The 22,323-nt window shown below is 40.6% G+C and overlaps 1 protein-coding gene across 2 annotated transcripts; it reads right to left on the bottom strand.

The window, feature by feature from the left end:
- Window positions 1-10,405: 10,405 nt before the first annotated feature.
- On the bottom strand, window positions 10,406-22,202 carry RBFA (ribosome binding factor A). Of its 2 annotated transcripts, none has more exons than XM_061346332.1 (7): window positions 22,050-22,202; window positions 21,400-21,442; window positions 20,449-20,625; window positions 16,564-16,676; window positions 15,073-15,157; window positions 12,840-12,910; window positions 10,406-11,137 (listed from the first exon to the last, which is right to left on the bottom strand). In XM_061346332.1, the coding sequence occupies exons 1-7, from the start codon at window positions 22,166-22,168 to the stop codon at window positions 10,747-10,749; spliced, it is 999 nt and encodes a 332-aa protein (XP_061202316.1). In that variant the 5' UTR covers window positions 22,169-22,202; the 3' UTR covers window positions 10,406-10,746. The 2 variants fall into 2 exon arrangements, with proteins under 2 accessions (XP_061202316.1, XP_061202317.1); XM_061346333.1 differs by having other exon boundaries at window positions 22,046-22,180.
- Between the last annotated feature and the right edge of the window lie 121 nt (window positions 22,203-22,323).

Below are 22,323 nucleotides of genomic sequence, written 5' to 3' on the forward strand. Positions count from 1 at the left end.
TTAGAAGTAGGTCCATTAGCCTCCAGCACATGCTTAAGACTTTCCAAAGGGAAATTGTGACTGGACTTCAAATTCCTTCCCTTATAAAAAATGAATAGGATAGCAGCATGCAAAATTAATTTAAGAGGAGGACTTAGAAGAAGAAAAATAAATAAGGTTAAAAGGGAGGAGCAATGTTTGTATTAATTTTTTCCCATAAATCAACAATTTCAAAATTCAAAAATAGGTGGGTTTCAGGACAACAGAGAAAAGAAAGTCAGAAACACACGAAGTAAAGAAGAGTAAAAAGATCAGTTAGTTTTTCTTAGATGAAAGTAATAGCTTTGATCAATTAAATCCAATGGCATTAGTCATTTGCACTGGAAAGGTATTTCAAGACTTCTCCAACTAGAAGACATGAAAAAATTTGGTGATTGTGTTTTAATTACATGTTGCTGTCATATGGGAGTTAAATATTTGTTTAGTTAGTTACACCTTTTAAGTAACATTTGAATTAACATCTAACAATAACATATTAAGTAGTATTTTTGCTTAAACTGCTGGACAATTCAGGTCTGGAGGAAGTGACGACAACAGGGAGAGTGCTTTGGCAGCTCACAATGACATGTGAGTGCCTTTGCCTTGTTGTCTGCTTCCTGTGGGCAAGATTCACCGCTTCAGCACTTTCCCATTAGCTATCTCAAGGCAGAGCAGCAGAAGCAAAGAGCACATACCTGCAGGTGTACAGTCAACAGTTGGGTTGGGAGAAAGGGCTCCTCAGAGTCTAGAAAAGTCAAGAGAATTAACTTCTATAGCTGTATTCCAGGTCCTGGAGTAAGATCCAAAACCATTATTGACCTAGATGGCTCTTCTAAGGAAGTGCAGGAAGATGGAGGGAGCTCTATGTTTTTACAGGGATTTGCAGACAGTACATTTTCTCTTCAACGCTTCAGTACATTTTCTACACCAGCTAATATTAATGTAATGGTAGCAAAATTCTCTTTGCTTTTGAAGCAGATGCTGCAGCACATACGAGTCTCAGTGATCATTTTCTAAACTGCCTGATGAATATTTTCATTAGTGTATTCTAAAAGTTTAAAGATTAATGTAATTACAAAATCTCTTCCCAACAAGCAGAAGTTGCAAGTTCTTCCTTTGCATAGTACATGTTTAATTTGTCAGAAAAAAAAAAAGAAAAAAAAGAGTCTTTGATTGTTGTAGTGTTGCCATGATTATGAATAAGCAGAAGACTTGGGAAGACTTTCCAAAAGAGTCATGCACCAGTCTCTGTCAGCCACCAGATTCTTCTGCTCCATGCAGGAGACCTTCTCTAATCCGGCCTTCCTGTGTAACAATACCCTCCAGTTATGACTCCTGAATTCTTTAGTTCAAACAAAATTATGTATTAAGAGCTAAAGTACTTTTCACCTGAATCTAGTTAAAACAGCAGGATATCTACTATGCTCAGGGTTTGTTGATTCAAACTGACACAGCCTGTTTCCTTAGGTCAGCTCCGAATTCCACTGAAGTCTAGAAAGCCTCTTACTGAATACAGTAGAATTTCAAGCAAGTTTTTATCATGAATGAAGGAGCTCCTCTTCTAGAAGAAGAAAAGGAAGACAAGAAACGAAGCACAAAGATAAAGCAAAGCACAATGCCAGGCAAGCAGAAGTTATGCAAAAAGTAACCATATTCAAAAAGTCTGGTTGTTTCTGCAGCTTAAAGCACACTGCCAAATCAGTGCCAGAGGAATTAAAAGGATGATAGAGTTAAAAAAACTGAGTACCATTGTCAAATGAAAAATGGGTAGAGAAGCACTTTCCAGCAAGGCTGTTCTCCCATTTAACCATAATAGAACTTCTAAATCAAAACTTACTGGTTTTACTCCCTGCTGTGAGACAGATAGCTTGGCATTAAACTTTCTTGAAAACTCTTCAAAACCCAAGCTCTCATTTGGAAAGTACACAATGGGTCATAATTTCTGTGCTGAAATGAGAAACATTAATAGCTGTAATATAAACGTGCCAATCTCTAGCTACAGCCTTCATTAGGTAATATTAACCAAAACTATAGATCATGTCATATGCCAGAATACAATAGCTAGGCCAGATTAACTTTTCTTTGATATTTATCCCTAAATCTCTTCTATCAGTTTGGATATATAATGAAATTACCTCTTCTCATATTCTATATGAATATTTTTTTTATATGAGCATAACATGAAGATTTCCAGAGGAAAAAAAATATCACAATTACTTACTGATTATAGCAGGATATATTTTTTTTACTTAACAAAACCATATTTATCAAGTTGTTTTTACCAACAAAAATAGATTTAAAATTACTGCTAACTTATGTGACTTATTTAGCTAAAAGAAGTCTGGATCTTAAAAATCTAGGTCATATTGTAGAAAAGAATTATTAATTCAGGCAAACTAAGAACTAAAAGTAACCAGAAAACAATGAGAAATCTTTCCAAGTTCATTCACTAATTAGTACTTAAGGCACTCAAATTGGTTTTAGTTCTGATGGTTTTGAATTTCAAATATTATCAGTGAATTTTCAGTTTCATTTACATTAGAAGTCTGTAAGCCAAAATTAAAAAAAAGTATGTCTAGAAAGATTAAATATATCTGGTAAAAAAAAAAATCATAAAATGTGTGCAGTAAGCAGGAAATGAATTCTTCAGTAGGTGCAAATATTTTACTTTGAGAATTCCAGTGGGAAACACAATTCAGTCTACTTTTCATAATTTCTAAAGTCTGGAAATAGAAACAAGAAAATGTTAGAAAAAACCAAACACTACCTCTTTAGCCAAAAGTTTGCACATACAGTTCTGATATTTTATTTTTTAGGTGTTACCTATTTTTAGAAGAGGAATTAAAAATCAGTTATAACAATGTATCAGGTGTTGCAAATCATTGCCTTTTTAATGTCAAACACCCCTTCAAGTTTGGTCCAGTTTTCCCTGGGTTGTTCTGGAAGTATATGGGTGTATGTCTAACAACATATGGATAACTGTAGTAGTACATGTTCAGTTCACACAGTAGGGCTAATAACACTAATGAAATCTACTAGAACTTTAGCATTTGTAGATTATTTTTATCTTTATTAAACTGGAGTATATATTCAAAGAATGAGCTGGATTTTTCTGACCTGTATTTTCTCCTTGTTTAAGCTTTATCGGCAAATAAGTTTCCTATAGTGCTTGATTTCACATGGAATGTGTGACTAGAAGTATTTATATATGCAGATTCTCATTAAACTACTCAGCCTTTCTGCTGTGTTCCGCTAAAGACAATGTTTCCATAAAGCAAGTATTCTGAGAAAGCTATAAACCATATAGCTTCTTACTGTATTATGTACATATGACATATTATTTTTCTGTGTTCAGAAGTAAAGTTTAGCAAATTCTTAGAATAAATGCAATTCATGTATGTATTTATTTATATAGCCACAGTAGTTAGGGTGTAGTAGAAATAAAGGTAATTTACTGTGCAAAAATAGCAGTACCTCTAGACAGTTTAGCCAGTGCCCACCACGGATGACTGGCAGACTTGCTCTTGGAAATTATTCATTTCAGCTGGGTAAGCGAAAAAAAAATGGGTGTAGTGCAGCTCCCTCTCCCAAAGTTGACATACAGAATCACAGAATCACAGAATCACAGAATCATAGATTAGGTAGGGTTGGAAAGGACCTTAAGATCATTTAGTTCTAACCCCCCTGCTATGGGCAGAGTCACCTCGCACTAAACCACATCACCCAAGACTCCATCCAACCTAGACTTGAACACTGCCAGGGATGGAGCATTCACAGCTTCTTTGGTCAACCCATACCAGTGCCTAACTACCCTCACAGTAAAGAACTTCTTCTTTATATCTAATTAAAACTTCCTATGTTTAAGTTTGAACCCATTATCCCTTGTCCTATCACTACAGTCCTAGTGAAGAGTCCCTCCGCAGCATCTCCAGCATCCATGTAGGCCCCTTTCAGATACTGAAAGGCTGCTATGAGGTCTAAATCCAAGTCACAATATCTAAAGTTTAAGAGATTATTCCATTATACAACCCCCAACAAAGAGTCCACAGAAGGGCCACAAAAATAATCAGAGGACTGGAAGCCTGCCCTATGAGGATAGTCTGAGAGAACTGGGGTTTTTCGACCTAGAGAAAAGGTGGGCCAGGAGAAACCTTATCACCATGTTCCAGTATTTAAAGGGTGGCTACAAAGAAGACAGAGACTCCCTTTTTATAAGGAGTCACATGGAAAAGACAAGGGGTTGTGGGCATAAGTTACTCCTGGGGAGATTCTGACTGGACCCAAGAGGAAATTTTTCACAATGAGAACAATCAGCCATTGGAACCATCTCCCCAGAGAACTGGTGGATTCCCCAGCAATGGATGCTTTTACAATTCCACTCAACAGGATGCTGGGCCATGGAGTGTCATCATGCTTGTTGAGAAAGGTTGGACCAGGCGATACCTGAGGACCCTTCCAAGCTGGTATTCTATGAACCTTTTGGATGCCTTGTCTTAACATATTCCTAAAGCAGACAGAAAAGTTTACGTTATATTTTGTGAGAGATTATGTTGAGTGTGAGAGGTACACAGTACTATCACCTCTCACACAGTGTGAGAATTGACAGTACGGCAGTACAGGAAGGAGGTAACTTTTTGGTGGTTGATCTTGACTAGAAATATCGGGGTTGGAAAAAGAACGATTGGTTCTGTGTGTCAAAGCAAATTGTGAATAATTTAGGCGCATACAGTTTCTTTTTTTAAATTCAAAGTAGTACTTGAAAAGCAGAAAGATGAAGAGTCTCATTTAGGTGGACGAGATCATGAGAGGTGAGGGGGGAGCAGGGGCAGTCATGAGGGAAGATCATGAGGTGAGAGCAGGGGCAGCCATGAGAGGTGAGGGGAGATTGTGAAGGGACGGGAGGGGTTGCCGTGAGGAATTATGGAAGATCATGAGGGGAAAGCAGGGGTGGCCATGAGGGAAAGTCTTGAGGGGAGAGGTGAGGCAGCCATAAGGGGTGAGGGGGAAATTATGAGGGCTGAGGGGATAGTAGGGGTGGCCATGAGGGGAGAGCAGGGATGGCCTTGAGAGGTGAGGGGAGACTGTGATGGGACATGAGATGCAGCCATGAGGGAAGATCATGAGGGGACAGGAGGGGTGGCCATGAGGGGAAATTGTGAGGGGAGAACAGGGGTGACCATGAGGGGTGAGAGGAGATCGTGAGGGATGATGGGAGAGAGAGGTGGCCATGAGGGAAGATCACGAGTGTACAGCAGATGCGGCCATGAGAGGTGAGGGGAGATTGTGATGGGACAGGAGAGGCAGCCACGAGGGAAGAGCATGAGGGGACAGCAGGGGCAGCCATGACAGTCGAGAGGAGATGTCTAGAATTAATGCACACAGTATATTTCTAGCTTTTGTTGATGAACAAATGTTTTCTATTTTCCAATCCCTTTTAGCTGTAAGCAACATCCCCCTTGTTACTTAACAATGAATCTTCAGGAATCCCATTAGAGGCAAGAGGGATGGTAGGACTTCCACTACAGAAAGTAAAATCCAAGTGAAGTGAAAGTAAAGTAAAATCCAAGTAAACTTGGAGCTTTCTAGGCACTGGAAAATCCAAGTAAGAGCAAGGTATTCTGCAAACCCCAGGTGTGGAGAAAGGTGTGAGAGATGCTTTTACCTTATTGGACACTGAAACCCAATGGTAAGATGTTGTCCATAAGAAAGCATTGTTTATTAATCCATCTATTCCCAAAATTATTTCATCCTTTTACTTGCATTATTCTTTCTACTCCTTTCTTCACATTTATATAGGTATCAGAAGATGCCCAGTTTGGCTGCAATGATTTCGAACTCTTCTGCATCTGACCTTGTATTACGTTAAGCTCGGAGTAACATCCATATGGAGTCAAGTTCAAAGTATGCCTGTTCACCACAATGATTCCAACATCATCGTAATGGATTTCACTCCAGATATGCAAGTGCTTTGTATACAATACTCAGTTTGCTTCAATAACCATACATTTATGTAAGGTCGCAAAAAGCAGGACAGTTACAGCTTTTACCAAGGCCCTTTGGACTGCAGGTTTGAACTCAGCAGCTATTCAGTCCACTACATGATTCCCTCTTCAAACCTTCTGGAACCTATTTGGTGAAGAAATGCTACCTCTTTCCATGTTTTAAGCAGAAGAAATGAAGCACTGACTTGACTGATGGAATGAGGCAAGCACCTTTGGGTCAGTTGTCATAATTCCTGGTGGAACTCAAACCCTCCTGTTTAGAATATGTCTTGTACACATCTAGGCTTTTTCTCATCTAGGATACTGATTACCTCTGTTTATGGGAAACCAGGAAAAACAGTTCTTTAGCTCAGACATCGTGCACATGAAGTTCTCTGACACTAATTATCTCACTGATGGCTGTTCACCCAACTGTAGCAGCCACTCTGGGACTAGCAGCTTTGGTACCTGTTTGTAAATAGGTCTTTGATAGTTGGATTAAGCTTTGGAACAGATCCAGAGTCGGCCATCTAGATACAAAACATAGCTCCTTCATGAAGTTCCAAGGCAGCTAGGTAGAATGAGAACTCCAGAGATCTGTGCGGAGGCTGAACAAATGATATGTCTGGAGGGCTTTCATATTAGGAGCTCCAAACACATTCCTAGTATTAAAAACACAATCAGAACTATGCTACTCTCAACCACCCCTAGGCAATGTGCTTTGAAGAAATACATATTTTGTAATCATCACCATGCTGCTCCTCCTTTGTTGACACTGAATCCGATTGAATCTGTTCAGATGTATTAAGCCAAACTTCAATCTCATGGGTTTGGGTTTTTTTTTTTTTGACCTTTCTTCTGTTTTTTATTTAGTGGAAGGATTAAAATATTCTTAAGATAATTGCATAAGATATGAATATAAATAACTGTAAGCATGGACAAGATAACCCATGGTAACCCAATATGAACTGTCTTTGAGCTGCAGTTACTCAGAGAACTTTGTCAGTTTTTAAACAGGCTGCATGGCAGGTGAATGAAAACAGTGGTTTGAATTCTTCTTTTTTTCTTCTAGTATACAGCCACAGATCATCAGCTCTTCCATAACATGTGGCTTCCCTTGAAATTGTTGACCTGCTGAAGAGAGAAAAGAAAAATAAATACTGTCAAAGCTCCATCATCCACTTTCACACCCAGGGATTCTTCCCAAGTCTCTTTCACTGTGTTTGAGGTACTGCCCTATGGCAGAGACCATGTGACATGAGTCAGAAGCAATGATGAACCACTTGACTCTCATGTGTCTTAATGAGGTGATGGTATGTCAGCCTACAGAATAGCAAAGGCATATAGAGCCTTTGGAAAACTCCATAAAAGAGTCTGGTGTAATAAACACCTGAAGAAAAGTACAAAGATCAGTGTCTACAGAGCCATTGTATTGTCTACTCTTTTATATGGGTCTGAATCATGGGTCATCTATCGTCATCACCTGCGACTCCTGGAACGCTTTCATCAGCGCTGCCTTCGTACAATTCTAAACATCCATTGGACTGACTATGTGTCTAATGTCACTGTCCTCGAACAGGCAGGGGTCACCAGCATCGAGGCCACATTGCTGAAACTGCAGCTGCACTGGGCAGGGCACGTCTCTAGGATGAAGGATCACCGCCTCCCCAAGATCGTGTTTTACGGTGAACTTGCCACTGGTAGCCGCAAGAGAGGTGCCCCAAAGAAGAGATACAAGGACTCCCTGAAACAATACCTTAGCCTTGGCCATATTGACTACCATCAGTGGTCCACCTTGGCCTCCAATCGGGAGACTTGGAGGCACACCATACATAATGCCGCTGACTCCTTTGAGAGTTCACGAAGAACTAGTCTCGAGGAGAAAAGACAACGCAGGAAGAATCGTGTCCCACCTGTTCCACCCAAGGAGACCTTCTGCTGTGCTTTTTGTAGCCGGATTTGCCTATCCCACATTGGCCTTCTTAGTCATCAGCGCGCTTGTAGTAAGCGTGGGTAAATGCCCTTCCCAAATCTTCGTTCGCGAAGTCAAGCCATGAATGAATGAATGAATGGATGAATGAATGAATGTCAGCCTATCACTGCTTACTGTTTTGCTTTTGAGTATTCAGTTTTGCTATTTCTTTAAGGAGGCACACACTCCATAAGCTGAGATAACCATGTGGAATCTACCGAGCAAAGCTAGCATTGCTAGCAACAGGCATACAAGTCTGTGTGTCAGCTCTTCAAATCCATTGTGTTACTGAGGGGAAGAAAATACGTGAAGTAAACACTTTTGTGGCTCTTCCATTGTATCAGGACTGTGACAATTTAGATGAAGAAATATATTTGGAAAGAGCTCAGCTTCCTCCCCGAAAAATTCATAGAATCATAGAATGGTTTGGGATAGAAAGGACCTTAAGATCATCTAGTTCCAATCCCCTGCAACAAGCAGAGACACCTTCCACTAGACTAGGTTGCCCAAAGCTCTGTCCAACCTGACCTTGAACACTGCGAGGGATGGAGCATTTACAACTTCCTTGGGCAACCTGGGGACTGGGTCTGAAGGCCCCAGAAGTTCCTTCCCCAGCTGTGATTGTTTAATATGTAAAAACTAAATCAAAGAATTTTGCAAGTGATCATAGTTTGTATTGCTCAGATAAAAGTGTAGCATTCAATGTATTGTCTTTTACAGCTATAAATGTAATGAGATTACTATCACACTGGTAGCAGAAGAAACCAGAAAGAAGCAGAGGCAGGACACCTGATCCAGACTAGACAAAGGGCTATTCCGTACCAGAGCATGTCATGCCCGGTATATAAACTGGGGGGAGTTACGTGGAAGCAACATTTGCTCAATTGGGCTGAGTATTGGTCGGTGTGTACTGAACAACTGTATTGTGCCTCATTTGTGGTTCTTGAGTTTTATCACTCTCTTATTATTACTGTTGTTAGTACTTTATTTCAATTACTAAACTGTTCTTATCTCAACCTGCAGGTTTTACATTTTTTCCATTCCCCCTCCTATCCCATCTGGGTCAGGCAGGCATGAGCAAGCAGCTGCATACTGCTTAGGTGTCTATGGGTTAAACCACAACAGGCTGACAGTGAGCATGATTTTGGTTTATTTTAGATGAAACCTAAGGTATGAACTGCAAACCTAGTTTATAGATGTCCAAACTTAAGAAGCAGAGAGAGTCAACTTTGTTCTGTTTGTTCTGTCAAAAGTTTAATATGTAGATTGTTTGGGTGTTAATTTGGGTTGGGTTTGGTTTTTTTTTTTTTCCCTTTTTTAGCCTTTAGGTAGAGCCAGGGAAGTCCCACGTTTTATACAGCAGAAACTAAAGATTGAGACATTAGTATTCTGTGGGTTCATTTAGCAAGTACCAATTAACAGGTTCCTGTTGTCCACTCAAAAAAGTTAAGAAATTTGTTGCCAAGTTGCAATAAAGCCCCAGCTAGCTTTGAGTGACAGTGATACTGCACATGAACTGTTTCTGAAGTATCTTCATTCACTGGAAAACAAACTAAAGCATCTACTTCAAAGTGCGTCTGTCCTATTAGAAAGAATTCCTGGAAAGCCTGAACAAGGCATGCTGAAATTTGTGAATACAGTGAATTTCAGTGTTCATGTTGACCTGAAGTACTCTGTCCAACCTAAAAATCGTTCAGACTATTTATATTCTGGAGCTTATACTTGGCATCTTTTAAATCTTTTTTGAAAAACTAGAGCAACACACTGTAGTGCACCCTCCCTTGCATTCTCTTTACTTTCCTATTAACTACCGGGATTAAATGTTCTTTATTTCTGGTAGAATTCATTTTTACTACCTTGTTAGTCGTAACTTCTTTTGAAGCTTCAGCCCTCCTGCCTTTATACATTCATGCTATTATTTTTTACTTGCTTTGAACCAGACAGGTCTAATCTCACTTTTTATATGTTTTTTCCATCCATTTCCAAATCTCAAAGTTACTGGGGCATTCTTCCCTGCTGCTTTTTCTCTTCCCTGCTGCTTTTCCACTGCCTTTGAGGTTTTAATACATTTTTTTCAGCCACAGTCAATGCTCTGACCAATTTTACCCAACAGATGAGCAGTTTTCCATTCTTTTCTGGATGCAGTTCCCCTTTGCAGAACTGTAAATTTCTGAATATTAAAGTACATAATTTTCTTTGAGAGTTGTATGTTTATTTGCTGGAATTTCAGTGAGTTTCACTTTCTTGTGGAAAGAATTTCGCCTTTAGATTAGGTCCTCAGGAGAATGACCTGTCCTGATCTGTGTGCTGAAGGCTACTCTTTGAATGCCACTGTCATTATTTTGCTTCCCTCTTCCTTCCTGACCTTAGAATAACAGACACAATTACTTTGTGATTATTTTTATCCAGACAACTAAAAAAAAAAAAAAAGACATTTTATTTCAATACAGAAATCTTGATTTTATTTTCAATAACAGAATTACATGACGTTTTAGCTCAGTGCTCTACTATGTTTATTTTGTTATCACAAATCTGCTCTCTGGTTGAAAGTCCTACAACTGCAGCAGCAGCTTGAAAACTGCTTAACAGAATACCACAAATAACATTTTTCCCTTTCTTACATACCTTGTGCTAGCAAATCTCCCCACGTGTGACAAACCTATTAGTTTGAAAGAGAAAGTGATAAACAGGCTGTACAAAAGTAATCTTTCAGTATCTGCAGCAGTCTTCTTTGCTGTTGGCAGCCTCCATTTTAAAGGGAGTGGCTTTTTCACTTCATTTCAGTTTATCAGTAGGTTGACTTATAGTTTTGCCATCATCTGCATCCAATTCATTTACATCTTCCTGCAATTCATCCTCCAGCTCATAGTCTGAGACTGATTCAGTATTACCATCCCAGTAATCAGCTTCGTATCTGTCCATTAAGTATTTCTGTGGTGTAATGTCATCATCAGGAGGATTCTTTGGTTTTTTCTTTTTCATTTTCTTTCGAATCTTAGAAAGCTGCTGCTCCTGCTCTTCTGTCCAGGCAATGCTTTCTATATTTCTTGACACTTTCTGTCTTTTGTAGTCCATTATCTGCTTATTCAGCAGTTCATGATCAATACCAAAAAGATTAGACCGCATGGGTGGATCTGAAGATTCAGTTGCTGAAGAGAACAGTTTACTGTGGAAAAGAAGACAAATGTTGTGGGTTTTCCCCCTCCCCATGTATATTTTAAGGGACAATGCAATTGTGACAACTTCAGTAACACAGAAATAACCGGGAGTTTCCAGTTTTACTTTATTAATGCACTGTGTTCAGCATTGTCCTTCCTACGTTACAGAAGGAAAGATACCACCATGCTGCATCCCCAAGGACAGGCTGTGTTTAAGCCTTTCAGCATGTCAACAGATTTAATGGGAGGAAGCCAATAAAGCAGCTACATTCCAGATGAAACTGCCTGTTTCTGGGAAAAGGTGTGCATAGATAACAGAATGAGCACTGGACCTGGGAGCCCCAAGGAAGTTAAGATTTCTCAGAGCTATTCCAAAAAGTGAGAATCAGCAGCCTGAGCCCAAACACATCAGACAAGATGTATGAATGACAGCATGTAGCACCTTAAGCATTAAGTTCTAATGCTTAAGCATCAAGTACGGATTTAAGTATTTACACAAGATGCAAAGAGAGGAAGATGGCAGTGCCCTATGGGCAAGTCTATCAAAACCATTCCTCCCAAGAAGCACTTTCTGATTTGCACCCGATGAACCGTCTTGCAAGACATTAAGTGACACAACACCAACAGACTGCTGGCTTCAAGAACATCAAGTCCACAGAATCACCATTCTAATAGATTGTTCAGCCTTATCCCTCAATAGCCAAAATTCCCTCACATGAGAATGCTGAATTAGCTTACTATTGTTAACATAGAAAGATTTATCAGTAAACTTGTAAGGCATGTATAACAAATTAATTTTATACCAGAAAAAAGTGGCCAAGGAGAGGAGTACTGGTAAACATATAGCTTTTATCCTCATGAGAAAATTACCAGCAAGAAACAAGTATTACTGATGCAAAGATTCTTTTTTTTTTTTCAATTTAATTACCAAAAACATATTAAGTGTTGAATTCTTACAAATTCTAAAAATACATCCCTTATAAAAGTAAAGATACTAATACCAGAGCAAGTAATGTGTCTGAAGTAACAGATCTGATGACTACATCACTCAGAGTATAGACAACAAACACAGCTGATTTCTAAGAGTGTGTTCTGTTACCACCTCATGGGTTAGTTGCCTCTGAAAGCATATACACTATGCTGTAACAATTCAGACATTCTCCACAGCTTAACAGAGGTCCGCTTACATATGAGAAAATAGACTTTTCCTTTCCATATCTGCAAACCTGTGTTCTGCAGCAAGGTACTGATGCACAAGAATCAATGACAAAATAGCCTACAAAAATGTGTCTGCACTAAAATATGAATGTAAACCCCAGCATATGAGATAAGAAGCATTTTCCCTTCATTTTAATAAATGGGTATAACTTTGGTAAAGAAAGCTAAAGCCACAAAATTAAATATCATCCTCTACATTTAATTTCTGTAATAATTACATAGTAGTTTTGTCCTAGGCTATTCTGTAGCTTTTTCTGTTAATAAAAGGGCCTAACTGATCTCTTTAAAAGCTAAGATGCCTTTTCGGTAAGGTCTTCCAAAAAGGCGCTCTCTTCTACATTCTATTTCCTCATAACACCAGTTGCTGAACATTAATGTACACATCTACTTAAAATATACTTTCTGTCTTGTCAAATAATATCCAGTCTAAGTTGGCCAACAGAGATGAAAACAGACACTTGTACAATTCTGATTAAAAAAAAAAAAACCCACCTAGAATCATTCTGAGATGTTTCTTCTGCTTCTGGAGGTCCAAAATCAGCAATTGATAATAATTCCTCAATCTGTAAACACATGAAAACAATACATATGAAAAGTCCTGTACAAAATTTACTTTGTTCACACCTACACAAGAAATAGACAAGTATTTAACAGCAAATATTTTAAATGTTTGGAATACTGTCCATTCCAAAACAGTATTTTCCTCCATTTCAACAGAACCTCTTATATTTCTTGCCTAGGAAGTTTGTGTCAAATAATGTAACTGATTCAGGGATTCCTACGAAGTTTTTGCCTTACATACTTTCTTAACAGCTGGCTGGGGATTATGTGACTTTCGTTTTTTTTTTCTTTTTTTCTTTTTTGTCTTACTTCTGTCTTGGAATTCTTTTTCATAACATCCTTACACTAAGAGTCTTTTCACTTCTTCCCTCTTTCTGCAAGTTTGTACTTCTGTTACCTGTAAATACTGAGTTCCCAACTCCCTTTTAACATGGCAACTAACCAGTAAATGCCGTAAATGTAGTATATTCAGTGCTTAGAGACTGTACCTAATTGTGAAAATTTTATCTCATTCAAAATTTTAATTCTCACTTTTCCTTACATTACTTCCTTTCTAATTGCACATATTATACTAGGAGTTGAATTGCATGGTCCTTCCCTGTCTTCCAATACTTAAAAATAAGGTTCAGCTACATTATTTCAAGCACTGTTATTCAAATCTGTGGATTACATAAATCTGTTGCTCTGCAAAGTGTGAAAGATGGTCCAGCTAAGTGATTCCCAGTGCCATTCACTGACAGAGCTCATACACGGAGGGTTTTTACTTAAGTGGTTAATTTTCTTGATGCCTATGCACTGAACTTGAAGGTAAGGCAGCCCAGGGGTTTTCTTCAAAACTCTTCAAAAAGAGTAAGTGGTTATTTAACAAAGCTTGAGAAACAGTGATTAATGGAATAGGCCCCACAGTAACAGAACTGAAAGGCAGGACCTGCAGGAGTACATATTTGTACTTCTATCTACATAAGTTAATAACAGAGTAATGACAAAGCACTTCTATAATCACTCATTACCTGTGTATAATTTCTTGTGTTGATTATGGGGAGCATAAGACTGAATATAAACAGCTTTCAGAAGTGTTTATTTCATTTCTGTTCTTGTGCTTTTTGTGGATACCAATTCAGGTGGAAAGCATTTGCATTGTGGATCAGTACACTGGCATGAAACTCAGAATTTTTCTGACTACAGAAAGTTCAAACACTTCACTGTATTTCCAGATAGTCTGAAGCCCTTATTATCCCTTCCAGCTCTGCAAATACACGCTGCATGAGCCTGTAAGTCACTAGCAGTAATTGGTTGTAATAGTAACACATCTAAGAATAAGGTGCTTCAGGGCACAGAAATGTGAACACGCTCTTTTCAACTAATGTTCCTTTCATTCACTTCAACAGCTTGAGAAGACATCTTTGATGAAATTCTACTCATTGGTGTTACCTTTCTCTTCTGGAAATTTCTCTATTTCAGAGATCTCACTTCACGCTCCTAATGACAGCCAGTTCCTAGAAAACGTCATTATTCTAGCAGTATTTCAACTACTTAAAACTATAAACAACTTGACAGAAAATGTGAAACATTAAAGATAATTTTAAAAGTGTGAAGGGAAAAAAAAAAAAAGTAGTATGAGTGAGCTTACATCCTCTATGCAAAGATCTGCACTTTGCTAGTTGGGGTAAAGAAAAATTAAAAATCACTAATTACATTCAATAGAATTTTAAAGACATGTAACATTTAAAACATCAAAGACAGCTCCTTAAAACTCATTCCTATAATCATCTATACAAGGCAAAAGACAACTGCTTACCTTATACTGTTCCTTAAAATTGTAATTTCATTTTTTTAAGATTTCTTTATTGGCCTGATGATCTGGCCTACAAGCTTCTCTGAAAACTTCACTTCAGAATTTTTTATACTAGCATCAAAGTGTTCACAAAGCAATAGCTACAAGGGTGCTCTTCCGTTCTAGATAAGCATCAGTCTTACTCAAGATTCTCTGCTAAATGCTCTGGAATGTGAAGAGGAAAGGATGTAGACAATGACTGCTTTTTAATGTAGCTTGGTAGAGCAAACGAACGATCAGCTCTCTCCATATTCCTAAGCATTATGCCATGCTAAGTCACCATGTTTGCATATCATTATATTTGTATATTCAGTTAAATATTACAATTACCTCTCTTACAGCTGCAGCTTCTTTGTCTTTTACAAATACTATTGGGGGCATATTTCCTAAAATCTGCTGACTCTTCAGAAGATACCTGGCAAAAATAAAGCATTTACCAGTATAAGTAACAGACCAGCACCTCCAGGACAGGTAAAATACTTTAATTTCAGAGTACTGCAAATTTAAGTACAGAGTTTGCAAAACCTACAGTCTGATTGTTATCCATTCAGGTTAGCATTAAGTAACACATCACTGCAGAATCCCAACTCTGAATGTATAATGTATTAAAACTACTAGCTGCAAATTCCACTGAGTATTGATGATAGATCTGTCTCCCACATGCACAGGCTGGCACAGGTCTTTCCCCACTTCATTTGGCTTCCTTATCCCCACTGTAGGGGTAAGAGCAGTGGGGGATAAAGACCTCACAGGAGGCCAAGACAAATAGTCCTACATGCTAGATGCAGGGAGGACTGACAAGGGCTTTCCTCATCTTCTTCCCAGCCAGCAACATTCCTTCTCAAAAAGCAGAAGGTGTTGGGAGTAGAAAAGATACTGTGCTGCAGCAGGAATTATACAGGCTAGGGGAACAGGGGATAAGGAAACAGCTCTACAGGTATGCTTCAATGCCACCTCCCCCACTGGATGAAGTCCTGATCCTCCAACAGTTTGGCTGTACAGCACAGAGGACTGACAAGGGCTTTCCTCATCTTCTTCCCAGCCAGCAACATTCCTTCTCAAAAAGCGGAAGGTGTTGGGAGTAGAAAAGATACTGTGCTGCAGCAGGAATTATACAGCCTAGGAGAACAGGGGATAAGGAAACGGCTCTACAAGTATGCTTCAATGCCACCTCCCCCACTGGATGAAGTCCTGATCCTCCAACAGTTTGGCTGTACAGCACAGGGTAAGTAAGCCAAGGAAAGAGGGAGAAATAAATATCTGATATCCTGAAAACCCAATGGACCCCCTGTCAAAAATGGGTAAAAGCAGAGCAATACATGGCAGCATCCCATGATTTATTTTCTGGTATCAGTACTGTAAAGAATTTCTGTAATGTCAGTTATCCCTTCTGGAGGTCCAGATTGTCCCTAGCGATCAGAATTGCCCAGTGAATCTGTAAGGAATTATTTGTTGCAATTGCCAGTCCTCTTGAGCAACATCATATTCTGGGCTATTGTCATGTACAGCATGTCCAGCACACCATCACTAGTACAATGAAGCAAAACGTCATCCAGACTCTTCTTTCCTTCAGCTCAGCCCAATCCAATCCTAGGAAAGCACAGAAGCCAAATAAGCCAGCAGTGCTCCAGCAGGAGAATACACGGCTGGTGTAACACAGCCATCCTTCCCTGTGAGGCATCTCACAAGAGATGCTCTGCCTCAAATATCTAAAAATCTAAAGCATTCTAACAGGTCAGATACAGATTTTTAGAAATACTCAAGAAATGGTATAGTACATGGCTATGAATTTATGAAGTGACCTGTTTGCCCTAGCAGTACCGTATACGTGGAGCACTCTTCTGCAGTACACTTTCAACATAACTTGCTTTCTCCATAGTAGCAGTAGGATTCCAGTACACACGACAGGCTGAGAAGTTTGATGCCAGTGACACCTGCAAAACCACAAATGTTTCTTTAAAATTCTATGTATACACACACTTCATATACAATAAAGCCTTTAGTTCATGAATAAGCATACAGTGATCCAAACTGAATATGTAAATTGTTAGGAGAATCTCTTCTGCCATCTCTGCTCTTAAGAACCATAATTAAATGGTGCCTTTAAGAGTTTACATCAAATAGGACTTACATTCAGTACCTGAAAGGACTTTTTTATTTAGGGAAGTCACTGCCTAACCTCCCCTTCAACTGAAATTAAACAGAACGTTACTGACAGTGCTCCATTTCTTCACCATGACAGTGTTACCATCACAAATTGTCCAGAATTACAATGTTTTGGAATACAGTTGAAAGTGTACATTTCTGCTAAGGAAGGACCTGGTTTGTTGTCACTCACAATTTGGTTTTGATATTGACAGAAAGAGGACCCTCCATGCCACTGTAATATAAGTGTCTCTCCAGCCCTAAAGCCTAATGGGAACATCCAGTGCCTGAAACTATAGCTCACTAACAGATAATATTCATACATGTCATACATGCAATTGAAAATTGCACAACTTGGATACTGAAAGATTTCTGAAACTGTCATTCATCACATCTAGCGCTGTCCTTCACAACAGGTTCTCACTATGACAGTACACTTAGCAAACTTCTAACATCCTATCTGGCTCAAACAAAGGAAGCCAAGGAAGAGGGAGCAGAAACCATGAACTACCCATTGGAAGGCACAGTTCAGACATCATCTAGTCCAGAAACCAAGACTTCAAACAAATAGGTATCCACATACATCACCAGAAAAAGACAATGCCATTGGAGTATTCCCAGAAATGAAAACTGCATCACAGTCTGCTACACACAGTGCTACTCCTTCCTAGAGAGGATGGACTGTCCCAAAAAACAAATTAGACTCTGATTTTTTCTACCACCAAATAGCTCCTCCCTTGGGAAACCCACCACTTATTGAAAAAAAAACAAAAACAAAATCCACCATGATAATTAACCAGCTGTTTCTACTGCAGGATCGACCTCCCTATCTCCCATGCTGAGTCTAATATAAGCACACAAACAACCCCACCTAACACAAGCCAGTTCTTCATCACCACAAGCAGTGTTATGAAGTGGATAAAAGTTTGATGTATCAGGCTTGAAGCATGATTCTTACTTATTATGTAATTTTCACTTTTCATATGGAAAAAAAGTAAATTCTGATGGATTGCAGAAATGGGTTTAAACTTGAACAGTGAAAGTTTAGATTAGATACAAGGAAGAAGTTCTTTACTGTGAGGGTGGTGAGGCACTGGAATGGGTTGCCCAAGGAAGTGGTAAATGCTCCATCCCTGGGAGTGTTCAAGGCCAGGTTGGACAGAGCCTTGGGTGACATGCTTTAGTGTGAGGTGTCCCTGCCCATAGCAGAGGACTGAAACTAGATGATCTTAAGGTACCTTCCATTCTATGACTCTAAGATTCTATTTCTTTTGATAATGGAAGTAATGATATCAGACCAGAATCATAGAATCATAGAATAGCTAGGGCTGGAAAGAACCTTAAGATCATTTAGTTCCAAACCCCCTGCCATGGGCAGGGACGCCTCACCCTAAACCATGTCACCCAAGGCTCTGTCCAACCCAGCCTTGAACACCACCAGGGATGGAGCATTTACAACTTCCTTGGGCAACCCATTCCAGTGCCTCACCACCCTCACACTAAAGAACTTAAGAACTTCTTCCTTGTATCTAGCCTAAACTTCCCCTGTTTAAGTTTGAAACTGTTACCCCTTGTCCTATCACTACAGTCCCTAATAAAGAGCCCCTCCCTAGCATCCTTATAGCCCCCCTTCAGATACTGGAAGGCTGCTATGAGGTCTCCATGCAGCCTTCTCTTCTCCAGGCTGAACAGCCCCAACTTTCTCAGCCTGTCTTCATACGGGAGGTGCTCCAGTCCCCTGATTATCCTCGTGGCCCTCCTTTGGACTTGTTCCAACAGTTCCATGTCCTTTTTATGTTGAGGACACTGGAACTGTACACAGTACTCCAAGTGAGGTCTCACGAGAGCAGAATAAAGGGGCAGGATCACCTCCTTTGACCTGCTGGTCATGCTCCTTTTGATGCAGCCCAGGATACAGTTGGCTTTCTGGACTGCAAGCACACACTGAAGTCCGCTCATGTTCATTTTCTCATCGACCAGCACCCCCAAGTCCTTCTCCTCAGGGCTGCTCTGAATCTCTTCTCTGCCCAGCCTGTAGCTGTGCCTGGGATTGCTCCGACCCAGGTGTAGGACCTTGCACTTGTCATGGTTAAACTTCATGAGGTTGGCATCAGCCCAGCTCACAAGCGTGTCAAGGTCCCTCTGGATGGCATTCCTTCCCTCCAGCGTATCAACCGAACCACACAGCTTGGTGTCTCAGCCAACTTGCTGAGGGCACACTCAATCCCACTGTCCATGTCAGCGACAAAGATGTTGAACAAGACCAGTCCCAACACCGATCCCTGAGGGACACCACTTGTTACTGTTTTCCAACTGGACACTGAGCCATTGACCACAACTCTTCGTGGGCAGCCATCCAGCCAGTTCTTTATCCACTGAGTGGTCCATCTATCAAATTGATGTCTCTCCAATTTAGAGACAAGGATGTCATGCATCAGCTCTAGAATAAATCAAGCTCTAGAATAAATCAATAAATCAAGTCTCAGCCACATCCCAGTGCAGCACAAACTCTTCCTAAGCACTACACAGTTATGATAATATCTGCACTGTATTTGAAAGAAGGCTCTTTTTTTCTATCTCTTGTGTTATAAGTTATTTCATTTACAGCAATGAAAGTGCTGTGGCTTGCCTTCACCAGCCAGTATTTTTAAGTGCAGACATACCATCCAAGTTAAACAAGCAATTCTCAAAGCCCGGGAGAGAGAGAAGTACTATATGAAGGACACTGCACATATAAAGCCAAAACATTCACCTTGCCCAGGTAATTTTAATCACATGCTTGAAGACAGAATGAGTTCAGCTGGCAAAACCATCAATTTCAATAATAAATTATAAAACCCTTGTCATAGACACAGCTATGAGGTGCAATTTGCTTTTCCATGCTTCTAAGTCCATCAAGCTTTTAAGCCAAGCACAGATAAAACTGCAAATGGGAAAAACAAACAAACAAACCTACAATGAACAAGAATGTGGAAAATTCCTGAATTTTAGGCTTTTACGTCCGTTTCAAACCCATGACAACACTAGTGCAATCAGGTACAAATTCTAACTCCTTCTTGAACCTTGCTTGCCAATGCCATTTTATTAGCCTTGTATTTTTTTCTGAAGGCACCTCATGCCTCACTGAGGTCTTTTGCCTGTTGTGATGCTGGTGAGGAACACAAGGAGGTATCAACTCTCACACAGCTGCACAAAAAAGACTCTGAGAAAGATACACTTATACTGGCAAAACCAGGCTCCTCTTTCAGAAAGGGTAAGGCAAATACTACATATCTGAGTAACATAAAATAAAGTCATACTAAGAGAATCCCCATTTAGTTGGCCTTAGCTGCATTTGCAATTATAGTGGCAAAGGTCTACCGTGCCAGGTGCAACAATGGCAGTTATCCTAGTCTGCAAAATGAATCCAGAGCCTCATCTTGCTGTGCTCTGCCACATCAAAAGCAAAGCAGTAGAACTCCTGCAAGCATTACAACACCCAGAGGAGCTCCTTTGGTCCGCCATGCCAACTTTAAGGTGTAGCCAGAGCTGCTCAAAACAAGTTGAAGCTTTGGCACTTGCCTTGCAGATTTCCAGCTTAAGATCATAAAGTTCTTGATTAACTTCACAGGTAGCCATCATCTCTGCCACAGCTTTATGAATAAGACCATTCAAGACTCTGAGGCGTATGTTATCTTCTCTCCTAGTTTTTATCTGTTCAACTTTCATTACGGAGGCCAACGTGGTTGGTTTACACATCTTTAAAACACAACAAAACCACAACACATTAATCTGTAGTTACAAACTTGTATTTGTATTAAGTATTTAACATACAGTTTTTCACATTTTATTAAGTATGCTCTTAGAATGCCATTACTGCAGTTGTGATGGTCTTATATAGGTCTTATATATCACATGCTTCAATAAAGAATATTTATTTTCACAAAATCCTTGACCTTCAGGTATTACAGTCAAGGCTGCTTAGTTTCTTTTAGGTTTTTTTTGTAGCTAGTTACACAGGTCAATAAATCCTTTTTCTAAAATAGAGCATGCATTAACTTGAAAAGCAGTGCCTGTTTGAAAAACAGACATAAAAACTTGGTTTCCATAAAAGTAAAACTAAGCTGGTATACAGAAGTTCTAATCTGGATCAGTTCTCTGCTGTAGGCTCAAGAGTGTGCAAGGTGCTTAGGGACATGGTTTAGTGGTGGACTTTGCAGTGCTAGCTAGGTCAATGGTTGGACTTGATGACCTTAAAGGTCTTTTCCAACCTAACTGATTCTATGATTCTAAAACAGCATTGGTTCTGGTGTGAAGGAAAGATCAACATGGAAGAGGAAAAAGCCATGGGGAGCTGAATAGCTTCTCTCAACAGCTATCCTGGCATGTCATAGTGAAACTGGAGCCCTAGTGTTCATCACAGAATTTTGCTATTTCCACCAGAAAACACTTTTTCCAAAGTCACACATAATGGCAGAAGCACAAGCTTGTTCCTCCTGGCACAAACACAGCACCTTAGAAGCTTGCACTTACCATTTTAGATCCCAGGGTAGGGCTGTCATACCAAAACTTCTTTCTTTGGGGAAAAGGAAATCAGCTTTATCTTTCGGCAGCCCAAGAAAACAAAGGGTTCCCTGTGTAATTAAAATGCCACCCACGCGAAGGCACAAGACAACACACAGGTTTTCATGCCCACAGGTAGTTTTCCCCACAACAGGCAGACTAGGGTGGGGTGCAGGGAGCAATACTCCACATCCGCAGCTGAAGCTGCATACAGAGGTGGGGAAAAGAACCACAGACTGGTTTGGGTTGAAACGGCCTTAAAGCTCATCCAGTTCCAACCCCCTGCCATGGGCAGGGACACCTTCCACTAGACCAGGTTGCTCCAAGCCCCGTCCAACCTGGCCTTGAACACTACCAGGGATGGGGCAGCCACAGCTTCTCTGGGCACCCTGTGCCAGGGCCTCATCACCCTCACAGGGAAGAACTTCCCAGTATCCAGAGCACCGGTACCTGCGGCCCGGTGCTCGCTTGCCAGGCCGCAGCAACATCGGCAGCACCGCTTGCCCGCACCAGCAGAGGCAGGGCAGGCCCACCAGCCCACCCGGCTGCGGCCGACACCCCACAGCGAGGCCCAGCCCGGCGGGAGGCCCGGCTGCCCGGCCAGCGCCTCCCGCACCTACTTCTTTTTCCGGAGCATTTTCCACAGTAGGTTCCTGGAGCCCTCCAGGGCAGCAGAGCTGCGCAGCGCCCGGCACCACCGCGGCACCGCCGCGCTCGCTGCCGCCCGAGCGCCCAGCATGCTGTCACTACGGCCTGGGCAGGCCAGGCCAGAGCCGACCCGGCGCTGCAAAGATGCCCGTGACGGCGGCTCCGGCAGTGCCTGCACCCCCTCGCGGCGCGGCGGTCCGGGCTGGCAGCGACTCGGCGGCGGGAGCCGGTAGGCGGTGGCTGTGG

Source organism: Neopsephotus bourkii, unplaced genomic scaffold (assembly GCF_033783945.1).
Source record: "Neopsephotus bourkii isolate Nb327-2 ecotype Australia unplaced genomic scaffold, CSIRO-AGI_Nbou_v1 NB_272, whole genome shotgun sequence".
Classification (NCBI taxonomy): Eukaryota; Metazoa; Chordata; class Aves; order Psittaciformes; family Psittacidae; genus Neopsephotus; species Neopsephotus bourkii.

Bases quoted from the DNA above. Each gene is read 5' to 3' on its own strand.
- RBFA (XM_061346332.1), bottom strand. From the start codon at position 22,168: ATGCTGGGCGCTCGGGCGGCAGCGAGCGCGGCGGTGCCGCGGTGGTGC. The intron at 16,677-20,448 runs GCAAGTGCCAAA...GTGGTTTTGCAG, and splicing joins TTAAGCTGGAAATCTGCAAG to GTGTCACTGGCATCAAACTT. The intron at 12,911-15,072 runs GTAATTGTAATA...ATGTGTTTACAG, and splicing joins AAGCTGCAGCTGTAAGAGAG to ATTGAGGAATTATTATCAAT.